General features: G+C 44.1%; 1 protein-coding gene across 1 annotated transcript in view; it reads right to left on the bottom strand.

Moving 5' to 3' along the window:
- Positions 1 to 9,531, bottom strand: part of PTDSS2 (phosphatidylserine synthase 2) — a 45,793-nt gene extending 36,262 nt beyond the window's left edge. Inside the window, exon 1 of the mRNA XM_067295918.1 lies at positions 9,311 to 9,531. Within this exon, the coding sequence (XP_067152019.1) occupies positions 9,311 to 9,531 (221 nt within the window). The remainder of the gene's footprint in view (positions 1 to 9,310) is intronic.
- Between the last annotated feature and the right edge of the window lie 4,148 nt (positions 9,532 to 13,679).

The raw sequence follows: 13,679 nt of genomic DNA, 5'->3' as shown, positions 1-13,679 counted from the left end.
TTCAGAAGAGATCTTACTGCAGCTTGTTGATCTGCATAAACAAATACCTACTAATTATGTGATACACAATATTCTTATGATGCAATGGCAACCTTTTTTTTTTTTAAAGTTGAAAATCCCTTTCATAATGAGAAGCCTTTCCTTATTTTCAGCTGAAAACTCTTGTCTGACCTCAGCTCGGAAGCGAAAGCACGGGAAGTCTAGTCATTTAAGACCAAAATAAAGACTGAGCTCTGTTTTAGAAGACTACACCAGACTCTTAATACAAATCACTAAAATATCACAGGTATAAAACATCAAACTCAGAGAACAGAAAACAGCAAATGAAAATTACTAAAGTGGCAAGTATGGGTACATATTTGCTAGTATTACACTCTTCTTTTGTATTATATTGTAGTACAAGCTACTATTTCATTTCCATTTTATACCAAAAAAGCAAGTTCTTTTCCTCAAGTTATACAGTCCATGACAAACTAAAGCTCACCGTACATTTCTAAGAAGTCCACTGACTATCTCTAAACATCAAACCCAATAATCAACCGCAAAAATCACTCTGAAAGTTAAGGTAAGCATTATTTTGTACTGCAATTTGAAGTTTATTCTAATCCAAAACATAACCAGCTCTCACAGCATCCTTTTAATCCCACTGGAAAACACATGCAATACCTCATAAGCAGATGCAATCCTCTTCTGCCACTGATAAAAAGGCATTCGGTATTTAACACTATCCTTCCTTGCCGTCCAGAGGACACAGGCTAACCGACTCCAGACAGAAGAAAAGGACACGAATATTCTCAAAATTAGCACGGAATCACTATGTCAGAAAACACGCAAGGACTTCACAGCAGCCAGCTTCCCGGTCAACAGACGCATTTTCCCTTTGACTTGCCTCACAGGATGCCAAATAACAGGTGATTCAGACATCACATACTTAACATTCATTTGACAGTCACATGACTCAATGCCTATTTTGTAACCTGGCAGTAGTCAAAAAAACAGATACAGTCCTGTCTTAAAGGATACGGTACAACAGAGACATGAACTCAATGGTCTAAATTCACTTAAATCAGAATATGGTCTCTTGTTTACTGCAAGCAACTGTATGTAATTAATAGAAAAATCACCTATTTTCTGATCACAGAAAGAAGCTACATTAATTGCAAGACTATGCATTATATTTCATACCTTGTTTTATTACTTTTTTTTAAAGAGTATCTAAGAGAAATAAATCTAGAAATAGTCAATCTGCACACATATACTAAGCCAATTACTTTTCCAATGGGTTTAGTGCCCTGTAGATTGCCAAAAAAATCAGTTAATAGCATGCCCTCACTTAGATAAATGCAGCTAGAAACTCATCTGCTAGAATACAATGGTGACTGAGTTTTATTCTTCCCTGGGGGGGGGGTTGTAGCAAAGTGAATATTCAGTGTTTGAGAGCTTCACGCGCCCTGCCTTTGGTCTATTTTTGATGCTACAAGCCTCAGCTTGAAATTTAGCAAGCTTCCCTGCTTAATAAGAAACAAGAAGCTGCATATCTCATCACTCCCTTTTTGCCGAGTCTTCATTTCCAAGCAAAGAAAGATTCTCTTGTAGAAAATTTTCAAGATGCTTAGTCATGTAAATATATTTTCAGTTCAGCATGAAGTTAAGGAACCAGAATGAAAGACTTCTCAGGCTGGATTCTCTTCTGGAAACAGCAAGTTAACAACCCTAGCCAGAAAAATGCTAATAGTGACAAAGTTATGACAGCTAGCAGAGCGTCCCGCAAACCTACTTGTCAGAGCAAAAAATTAAGCAAGCAAGCATAGAATCACACCATATCTTTCCACATCTTGTAGGGGTGGGGTGGGGTAGGGCGGAAAATCCACCATAACATGGAACAAGAGAAACTTAAGCATTTACAGCAGCCAGAAATACGACTAGCAGAAATCCTTGTGAAGAGTGAAATGAGTCAAGATGAATTAAACTGCATAAAGAGGGATTATTTTATTTTCCACATACACTTTAAAGTAATACGTCAAGAGGAAGGCAATGCTGTAGATGTTCTTGGCTGCAAGGTAAGCATTAAGGGAATTAGGCAGAAAGGCTTATGTTCTCCTAGCTTGGAGTCTTTGGAGAATGAAAAGAGCTAAGCTAAGTAGAGTGCATATCTTCTTGAAATTATAAGAGAATTTGGGCTGCATACCAAAGGCAAGAAGTACAAACTGCTTGTTTTTGTGTGGAAAAAAAATTCCTAAGTTTTCACGTGAAAAAATCTCAAAAACAGTGCCTAGAAAGATACACATGCAACTATACATAATGCCAGAAAAACCAAAGAGAATTCGCAATAAAACCCAAACAACAAAAACGTCGTAACTTTAAGTAGGTTACTTTTCTGCACTAACATTTTTCTATATCTTATATCCAGCATTTTCCCCACTGGAGCACAGGACATGCCAACTGGGGCACTTAAGTGAAATAAGACAGTTTTTTTTAAAAAAATACTTGCCTTGGTAACCTAGTTAAATGCCAAGTGAGAGGAACTTACTTCAACAGGCAGCATTCACTTGCTACCTCTCCTCCGCTATAGCTTGAAAAGCAGCGGGGGCTTTTCCAGAGAATGAGATCGGTACATTTCTAACTTTACTTTTTGGTGGTAATTAATTTTTCTTTCACATTTAGAAACTTCAGGTTTTTCAAGAAACAATAACTATCAGAACTTCTACATCCCCTCCCTCCTCCCTAAAAATGACTTGGGGAAATTTTTAAGAATCTTTTCTTTTTGAGAGGTTATTTTCCAGACAGATCAGCTCTCCGAACTGAAAGGAAGGAGTTGCATCCAGGCGGCAGCGAAACAGACAGGGAAGGGTGTATGACCTCTGTCAAACTCCAACACAAACTGCGATCAGCTTGAGTGAACTGAACCACACCCTTACTACCCATTTCTTTCCATTAGTGTCCTCGTTTGTCATAGATGATGCACCAGCTACATTAAAAACAATAACAGTCATTGAGAAACCCGTGCAAAGGATTTCTCTCTTTTTTCCCCTCCCTCTTAAATCTTGTATATTTTGTTGGCTTTTTAAGAGCTCAAAAGAATAGCCTGTATTGTTTGCTGCTTTGGTTTAAAAATTGTCATTAGTAGCTACTGCTAGAAAAAGTATCTGTCAGCAAAAACGTATAGTGGTCCTCACTTCAGCGTGTTCAGAAGCGTTGGCAAAAGCACCTGTCAGCAAGAATACATTATATAGAAGCAAAGCAGTTATCCCCATCTTAGCCCATCATCAGCTTTTTCATAATGACATTGTTTTTCTTGATTCCAAGCAATGGGAAAGTTGTAAAAGCATTTTGGAAAGAAACTTTTAAAAGATGAGCCAATGTCAAAGCTTTCCGCTCTCTATATACCTACACATCATCCGACTTCGAAAGATACGTGGTGTGAATTATAAGAAAATATGATTAATCGAGTACTTCAAATCTATTACTTTCACCACAGTATAGCATTTGACTAAGTTTCTGTGAAGAATAAGGTGCAACAAAAGACAACACAAAAATTTAAATTAACTATCATTTTGACATTCAAAATCAGAATCCTAATTAACAGGGACACAATCCTAAAAAAAATTGACTAGTCTTTTTTGGGTAGAGAGAGCAAGAGATTTGAAATCTTTAACAACAAAAAAAGAAAACAAAAAAATCAACCTTCTGTCATAATCTTGATAATACATCCCAAAATTAGAAACATGAGACTAAGCTGTTCATGTTACACACGACCGAAAAGATCTCTGCCCATGAAAGTAAAGGAAGCTGTCAACCTTTCAAAAATAGGAGTTCAAATGCCAGACTGTGACGTGAGACCTCGGGTCAATATGCAGTTAAAGCTAGGAAAGTAAAAATGCCTGAAGTATTAAGAAGTTGAAAATAGAGCAAGCTGCTTTGAGCTAGCCAGAGATAGATTATACGTCTCTGAGTAAGTTGAAGCAATTAATATTAAACGGGCAATTTCACATCAGGCTTTCCATAAACATTTAATCTCCAGAACAAGACGAATAAACAGATACTGGCTGAAAACATTACTACTTGAGCTCAGTTTTCGCTCATTAAATACACCTTTCTGGCCTTTTCTACTTTCTGTAAAGACAGACACCTTGAAGAAACCAATCAGTGAAACAAAGAGATATGCTCTGTCCTGTGGTCTCTCCCTCATTTGCTGTTCTTTCTACCTTCTCTGTCATCCACATAGATCACAAAAATAATAGTAGCAACCAGAACAAAGTATTTACTTTATGCTGCAACGCTACCTGAAAGCTCCAAGCAGCTTCATCTGTAACATAACAAAAATAAACATCGTTGTTAGTTTAAGCAGGTTTTAAAATACAAGCTAGAGCTTAAGAAACTCTTATAGATAATCAAAAAGTATCTATTCTTAGGCCTCTAACAAGTCTTCAGTACATCTGTAAAAGCACACAACACTGATTACATTTCTGTACATACTTGTGACACTCCAAAATAGTAACATTCATTTCCCTTGCCATCAGTTTTTCCACTTATACGAGTTGGTGACTCTCAGAAAATGATCACTTGATAAGAAAGGCACAATGGCACATACTTCCATAGAGAAGCTAGAACAATGGATTAAAAAGCAAACCGTGCTTTGGCAATTAGTCATTTTCCTTTCAATGAGAAAAGAGAAAAAGCAGCATCTCCATTCATCTTTTCTGCAGTTGGCAAGTTAACCAAAGCTTCAAAAAGAATCTATTTTTAATAATAAACTCTTTTTAAGTAAAGCTTCCAACCTATTGCAATACCTCTATTTCAAGTTTTAGTTTAAAACAATTCCACCAAGACAGTGAGATTTTGTATTACAGATAAGGTACAACACTCAAGGAGAAGACCAGCAGGTCTTCTTAAGGAGCAGGTCTTTTAAAAAAAAATGCAATAAAAGGGAATAGAAGGAAGGTGCCCTTACGCCAGATTTAATTGCATAAAAGCATGGAGTTATTTTTTCAGGCTGATGGCTTGTTTTGTAAACTGATGCAGAATTCAAGTCATATGACAGCGCCCTGATGAGCCAGAGTTCAAGCACCAGTACTGAAGCAGCTCTCTGTAGAGAGCTCCTACCATCGCAGTGCACACACAGAAAACAACACAGGAATTCATTCTAGCACAGGAGATGCACTATTACAAGGAAAGTGTTTTTCACAGGGTGAAACTAATCCCCTGCACCCCTGGTGCGCTGAACCTTTGATTTCACCAAATACTGAAAACTCAGTTGCGTTGCTTGTGTTGCTGGCAGCCTGTCTTTGCACTCTCCCCAGACAAGCACCCCTAAGTTCATGCTGACTCGCACCAAGTCCTTCCCATCCTCCTTAAAAATGTTGAAAAGCATTTACAAAAAAAGAAACCGATATAGAGAAATAATACTAGGTCTAAAGCCCATTAGGGGCATTAAACACTCATGAGATTTCTGCATAAATATGTTCCATTTAGGCCTATCTTCCTTGTCAGAACTATATGCTTCTTTCCTTTTCCTCACCAGGGCCTGCTTTAAAGCAGCCAGCTTTTACAGTGTGACAAAATGCGGCAAACATTAAGTTTCCAACAAGCTTAAGCAATGTCCCCTTGAAAGTGCTGCAGTAACCCCCACAAGAGGGTAAAGAAAAAAGCTCATGCTAATTTGCAGATCTTCCCTCTTGGTATCTCTCTTTCAAATAAATCATTCATCTCTTCTTCCAGGAGTCCTTTTAGAAAACCTCTTGCTACTGTAAGCTTAGTCTCTTAGAGATAAGAATTATATGCAAGGAATGGCTAATTAACAACTTTGTTTCGAATACCAATCCTATATTTCCAAAAATGGTTGGTTTGCATACTAATCCTCATGTCCAAAAAATGACACTGTGCTAGTGACCAGGAACGATTTCCGATAATACAGAATACAGCGAGAGAAACACCTAGGTAGAGGGATCTACAGGCTGCCTTTTCCTCAGATGCAGTTTCTACACTTCTTGCAGCAAACAGGCTGAATTAATTCCTATGAAAGCTGTACTAGCCCACAGGCTGTTCTGCCTACCACTCCCCACCCTTTTTTTTCAGTTCCTGAGCTCCGCAGATCTCTCCTGTCGCACTAAGACCATATGACCTTAGTAGCCAACATCATATCCACATGATGGCAATTAAGAGTTATTTACTGTGACAGAAAAAAGCACACCAAGAAACAACAGAGGATATTAAAGCTAGTTAAATTCAAATTAAAGTAAGGCTTAGTAAAAGCAATTAACCCATGGAGCCACAATGCAACATGGTGGCAAAGATGTATCTGTTGGCTCCTGACATCTTCAAATCAAGACAGGATGTCTTTCTGGAGACTATCCTTTGGTTAAATACAAGTTGGGAAGTAATACAGAAATCCATGGCAGCACAAAAGTTTTATAGAGAAAATTATATACAAGATCAAACTAGATGATCCAGAACTGATAATCCAAGACCAGGGTGGGCTGGCATAAAGAGACATAACATGTAAGATAAATCAACAGTCATTCTTCTGCAGGCAGATATCAAATGACTGATGATTTTCCCATGTTAGTTCAGTACAAGTATCAGATCTAGCATGTTTCACTGTACAAAAAATAAAAGTCAATCTCAGCCATAAAGAGGTCCTTTGTTTGTATTCAGAAAGCTAACTTTGTAACTGGATAGGCAAGAAACATTTAAATGTGCTGTGAATGGCACTGAACACATTCACCTAGGACAGCCGCTTACCACGCACACCTGGATATTTCTAGCTCTTGTCTAGTAGTAATAGATGTTTAGAAATTAGTGCAGGGGATAAAAGATACCAGTTTATAAAGCTACTTCCCATTTCCTTTGCTTGATTTTCCCCATGACAAAGATAGCTGTCATGGTACTGACCATGCAGGATCCCATAATGTAATTAAAATACAGTATTTTCCAGGCTAAAGTTATTGAGACTGAATAAGAACACAAAGCTTTCTACCCATTCAAAACAAAACCAATTAAAAAATCTGTAACACCTAACTGTTTTCCAAAAACAGTTTTTAAGTGTTTTAAAAAGAGTAGGCAAACAGCTAAAAAGGACCACCTTTCCAGAGGACTGCATTTTTAGCAGTAAACTACCTTTGCAAATTATACTACATTACTTCTAGAATGATTTCTTACTTTACTTACAAGTTCCAAATTCTTGAATTTTTCCAAACTGAGCAGGTCATAAGCGTAACCTTACCCCCCAGCTTTGGGGCTTCTAGAAGAAAAGGTACTTTCCACATAACTCACATGATCAAAAAGACAGGGCACCTACCCTCTTAAATTTCAATTTTCTGTGACCATGTCCCTAACAGACAGTATGAGAACAGCATCGGAGGCCACAGAAACAAAGTACTTACTTTGGGCAAGGGGTAATGATTATTCAGAGTAAAAGTTGAGTCATGACCAAAGGATACGCTAACAAAGCACATGCAACAGTGTCATGCGCAGGTCAAAAGTAACAGAAGGAAAAATCTGGATACTTCCATAAGCATTTAACCGCCTGACTATTTGCACAAGCAACATGCACACTTTTCTGCCTTTTTTTTTTTCCCCCTCCCAGTAGTCTATGTTAAGGAACCACTGTATGACACACTTGTCCATATCATCCTCCTTGAAGGGACTAGCCAACAGTTGTCCTACAGAAAGGTGGCACATTAGTACTTTCAAAAGAAAAACAAACAAACAAACAACTTTTTCTCAAGAAAGCAAACTGCACGCTGCACCAACATAACCACAATAGAGAAAAAGGTGCAAAAGGAGAGATTATACGATACAAGCAGCATCAGGCGTTTCTAAGCCATCAGAAAGCAACTGGCAAGACAATAAGAAAGTGACAGTTTTACCCATTTTCCATTTATAAGATGACACTACTCAGCAGACCTCAGGAAGATCCAGTTACTTGATCACTAACTCAGCCTACATGCGGCAATGCTAACGTGTTCTCTCCAAGAAAGTTCACCTGCCCTCAAGACGACAATATTCCTGGATTATACTTGCGTACGGCAGGCTCCAAATGCTTCTCTAGCAACCACCCAGAGATCTAGCAGTATCCAAGTGTTTCTTTAGTAAGGGAGTTTTAAACTGGCAGAAATATCACCTAATATCAGTGGCCGCATCAAGATCAACACCACCTCCCCTCTGCTCCTGTCCAGATTGGCAGGGTCAGAGCCAAGCACCCTCCCCCTCCCACTTCCATCCCGCTAATGTCAAACTCGAGCCAAATCATATCACCCTTAGCTCAAATTCCAAACAAGCGACTCTAATGTCAGCCGAGTACGTTCTCTACTCTGGTCGATGATGAAGCAAGCAAGCGTTTTACAAGTGGTTTCCTTGTCCAAAAAAAGGGCATGCACGTAATAGAAAAAAAGCCAGAGAAAAACTATGAAAATATGCACGTGCACACTAAAGTAGATTTCTAAAACAACTCTAACAAGGAAGCAATTTAGAAGCACTTTTCTAGGTATGTACAAATCTGTTCCTGGGAGGGCTGAGTTTAACAAAAAATGAATTGCCCTGTCTGGCCTAGCATGGACAGTCAACACACTCCTGGACAGTACATTTTTGCATAGATTTTCTGGATTCAGCATGCCACAAACCCAAGTGAAATGCAGTCTACCTCACCAACCGAACTTAAGCATTGCAACTTCAGCTTTCAGGAAACAACGTGGACAGACGAGACCCCTTGCAAGACTGAGGGAGGGAGAAGAAACAGGTGGAATGCTTATCTATATATGATCTGACAAAACAAATGGAAACAAGCACAAAACTCCACAAACTGCGGGCCCTTGAGAGAGCCTCTGAATTGCTTGCCTGGTGGGAGAGAAAAAGTTGCCTTGGCTAGCAGCAAGGAGACCGCTCGCTAGATATTTCAAGACCGGCTTTGAGAAAAGAGGCGCCGCTGGCAGCAGCCAGCCTTAGACAACGGTTTGCTTCCACAACGCCGAGAAAAACACCTTGAGACGTAGCCTACGGTTTCGCAGTGTTAGCGCCGGTGCCTGCCGCGCCGAAGCAAGGGCAAGACGAAGCGCAGGCAGCGCGCAGCAACTTCCCGCCCGTTCGCCCAGGCGCTGCGAGGCGCCGCGCGGCAGGTGCGCTGCCCGCGCCCGAGCTCAGGCGCACCGCGCCGCGGCGACCCACGGCCGCCGCCGCAGCCCCGCGGGAGGGGAAGCGCCGCAGCGCGGGGGGCTGCGCCGCGCGGGAAGCGGCGGCAGGAGGAGGGGAAGGGGAAAGCCGGGCCGGGGAGGCGGCGCCGGCAGGGCCTCGGCGCGGGGGGAGCGGCTCTCACCAGAAGAAGGTGTTGGTGCCGTCGTCGTACACCTCGGACTCGGTGCTGCGGCGCAGGCCGGCGCTGTCCCTCTCGGGGCCGGGCGGCGGCGGCGGCGACTCCTCGGCCGGGGGCCGGTCCGCCGCGGCGGGGGCCCCGCCGTTCGGCAGCGGCGGGGGCTGCTCCTCCAGGGCGGCCTTGCCCAGGGCCCCGCCGTGGCCTCGGCGCTCGCCGCGCCGCATGGCGCCGCCGCGGTAACGGCCGGTAACGGCCGCGCACGCGGGGGGGGTGGGGGAGCGCGAGGCGCTCAGGCGGCGCCGCGCTCGCGCCGCTCCGCCGGGCTCATGGGGAGAAGCGACCGGGGAGGGGGGGGGGGCGGGGGGAGGAGAAGGGGGCGGGGCACGCCCCTGACGCGACCTCGCGTCGGCGCGGAGCGCGCGCCGCGGCCCCGCCTCGCGCAAGCGCAGAGCGCTCCCGGGATGGGAGGGGTGGGGCATCCTCGGTTGCCGTGGCAACCGCCCGCGGCCGTTGGGGGAAGCTCGGGAGGTGCCGCCCCGCGCCATGGCCGCGCTCCTCCTCCTCCTCCTCTTCTTCCTCCCTGCCGCGGGAGGCGGCGCAGGAGCGCCGGGCCGCTCCCTTTAGCCGGGTGAGGAGTCACGGCCTCCTCCCCGGAGGGACTCGCGCCCTCCGCCATCACGGCCTGCTCCCCTAAAGGAGACGCAGGAGACGTCGCGTCGTCCTCCCTGAAGGGAGTCGGGCCGTCCTGCGTCCCAGCCCGGCAGTGACTCCCCCCAGCCGCTAGCGAGGAACCCCTCACTTGGGTGCAACCGAAATCGCAAGAAGAGGAAGAAGCCCCACAGCATCACCACGCCCTCCCCGGGCCGCGGAGTCGCCTCCTCACTGGCACCCGCAGCAGGGTAGACCTGCTGCCCAGAGCACAGGCCAGGGCACCAAGTGAACAGATGCGTTAATCTGCTTCAAAGATTGTTCCGCTCAACGTCCTCACTGCTGAAAGTGAGGTGCAGCAGCCCCCGAGCTGGAAGCTGAAGTAGCTTTCTGATAGCATGCAACAACATTTCAGGAGGGGAGAAGGGAACCTAATTGAAAGCACACCAGGAATTTAGGTGTGTCAGCAGGCAGCAGTTTCACCACAGCTCAGGAGTAAGCATCCCCAACACTGTCAAAAACTCCCACTTGGTCTTTGGTGAATATGCCTTGAGCTTGTGAAACCTAAAAAATATCTTTGTTCGAGGTGTTATGGCTGGAAGCAGGCATTTGCTGTGTTGGATTATGTCAAAGGAAAGAAAAAAGTTATGTCATTTTCCTCTTTCCAAGAAAATATGAGGGAGAAAAAGCAAGAAAGAATTAGGAAAGCAGTCCTTTCAGCTGGGACAGGATAGTGCTATGCTATGAGGACATAAACGTAGCATTTGCAAACTGTAGCAGTAGTGGAGTAATATTTAATGCTATATTTGTATCTTTCAGCAAAAAGTAACCACAATTCTCAAAGAAAATGGTTTAGTTTTAGACACATTCCTTACATTATCCAGAGACAAATGAAAACTGTAGAAGTCTGGCAAAAATCAAATACTCCACATTATGCTTTCCAGTTGTCCCATCCCTCTTATCCAGGCTGTTCTAACTCCCTCTTCCTTGCACAGTGAAACATAAACCATTGAACCAAGACAGTTTGCTGATCAGAAAATTAACAGTTGAAAAAAAAAAAAAAAGTGAAAGATTCCTCTGTGTCTGGTAATGATCCCACTGTAGGTTGTGCCGTCTCTTTAGAGAGAGCTCAGATGCTGCATATACTGCCACGCGGACTCTCTAATGTTAAGTATTTGGCTGCTGTGGGGACTTTCATGTATTCGTAAAAACCGCAATGAGCAGATGCGAGAGGGCTTTGGTGGCAAAGGCTTTAATCTCCACCTAGGCAGTCTAACCAGGGCCACAAACAGTGCAGCTGCATCAGAGCCTCCTGCTCGCTCATTCGGGTGCGCACACCGGCATATCTAGAGAGAAAGCTGCAAATGCTCCTTGTTGTGCGGTCCTGTGTCCTCAAGCCTGCTGTATATATATATTTTTTTAAACCTCAACCCCGTCGTGGTATCTCTTACCTGCAGCAGATTGTCCTACACTTTCCAGACTATCTTTTGATATCGACATGAGGATCAGGCTCTTAAACCAGAAGAAATCCAAACATGAGATTCTGTTCCTGGCCTGCAGGCAAGGAGGCCTTTCTTGTTGGCAAGATCCTAGAGCCATCCTCATACTCTCTGTATGAGCAGAAGATGCTTCGTGGAAAAAAAAGAAACCTGCAGGAGCAAAGAAAAGAAAGTTGGGGGAAAAAAGGGGAGAAAACATTTGTGTGACTGTAAATGAATGAGCTGGCCACATGATGGCAGCAGCCAGCTAGGCAACGAACAAGGTGCGTGTGGTTTTTAATAAGCGCCCCGACTCTGCCAGCCGACGTTGCCTGTAGCCCCCAGCTCTGAAATATTAAAGTCATTCGTTTGTATATGAAAGAAGCCTTGCTGCGTTGGCAAAGCCATGCTTCTGCTCGTTTTCTTTCTTAATTAGTGGAGATAGTCCAAGTCTGTGTAGCTGCAGATTCAGCCAAGGATTCCCTGAGAAGGTGCAACACTACCCTTTGGGAAAAATCAATTCTACAGATGCATAGTGACCCTGCTGGCCACTGTACAATCCCCTACCAGCTTGAAACACTGTCTCTCTCCTGGCTATGTTTTACGAGACCTGGAGGCTCTTAGCTTGTTACAAGAGACCTTCTACTGCGAAAGCAAAGACTGAGGTCTCACAGCTCTCTGTTATAGCAGGGAACATCCACCACATCTCACAAAGAAAGTCTAAACAAACTCCTCAGGGTGCCACATACACACACAGTCTAGAGCCTAGATATGTGCAAAGCATGAAAGAAAACAAACCTGATATCAGGCAGCTGACGACGAAGCTGATGATGCAACTCTATGCAGTCATGCCAGGCACTGAACCAGGTCCAGGCCTCTTGGTCATTTCCGGACTTTCGTTTCCCTGTGCCTGTTGACGTAGATCCATCACCATGGCTTCAGGCCTTCAGGACAGGTAGAAGCTCTAAGGGATGCACTGTTATCTTGTGAATGACATATTGGGGTGAGCCCAATGATTTCTTCAGCAGGCTGAGCAGTACCACATACGCTGCAAACAAGCCCTGAGGTCTCAGTGCCTCCCATGCTCGCGGGAAACGGCACAAAGAGCCTTTCCCCATGCTCAGAAAGGAGTTGTCCTCTCCTGAGCAGCTCATATTTTGTAACTATAAGCAGGGCTGCCCCCTTCCTCCCCACCAGATACTGCAGCTCCTCTGCTGTAATGCATCAGCTGTAGCTCCACAGATACCAGTAGAGCTGAACAGTCTAGAGGTTGGATAAAAGTGCCGTCGCTTTATAAGGGAATGCAGACAATTGTACTGCCATTCAGGTCTACAGCAAAACGGCCTTTGGTATCAGAGTAGACTTTGATGCAGTGGCCATAAATCGCAGCCTGGCAAGTGCAGTTTGAACACTAGCAGAGGCTTTTTTACTAGGAGGCTTGTGCAGCACTGCAATGGGTCGCCCAGATAGATGGAGGAACCTCTCTTAATTACAGGTTTTGAAGATTCAGCTAGACAAAGCCCCGGCTAACCTAGCCTAGTGCTGACAATACACCCGCTGTCAGCAGGAGGTTGGACTAGAGACCTCCAAAGGTCCTTTCCAACAACACTTCTGTTTGTATGATTTACGAGGTGAAGTGAAGCCTCCCAATACTTTTGCCTGGAGCAGCACCACATCATACGGCCAGAGGAAGGCTACAAAGCCCTGCTTTGCCGTCATCCCTGGATCCAGCTGTGGGCTAGCCTCTCTCTGCAGCACGTGCCTGCTTTGGGTGCCATGCTCTCTGTGCGCGCAGTGGCTGTTCCTCCGCCTGCCCTCATGCTTTAGTCTGAAATTTCAAAATAAATCCTCAAAGCACAGTTGGTGGAGCTAGAAGACAGCAGCTTGAGATTTCAGACCCAACACATTTCCAGGCTCTCAGTTCTTGGCCAGCTTTCTCATTTGCAGTGTTTCTAGCAGGATTTTTACTAGCTGCTGAGAAACATACACACTACAGTCACTCTTTAAGCCTAAGAGGTTCAACAAGCATTTGTTCAACATCACTGGCTTCAGAAAGCTGCTTGTCTTTCCCTCCTTTTCCAATAGCAGGTAGGTTTCAAGCTTAACATGAATTCTCTTCTGCCCATTTCGTTTAGCAGATTTTTCTGGATACTTCAAGCTAGACTTTGATGTCTTCAAAATTAGGACATTAAAAAAAAAACCACACAGAAAGGTCCTAAATTGTTTCCTTTGTTTTCCAGCTATTT

Source organism: Apteryx mantelli, chromosome 4 (genome assembly GCF_036417845.1).
Source record: "Apteryx mantelli isolate bAptMan1 chromosome 4, bAptMan1.hap1, whole genome shotgun sequence".
Classification (NCBI taxonomy): Eukaryota; Metazoa; Chordata; class Aves; order Apterygiformes; family Apterygidae; genus Apteryx; species Apteryx mantelli.
The sequence above is the reverse complement of the archived record's forward strand: the minus strand, read 5'-3'. Positions and strand labels throughout refer to the sequence as shown.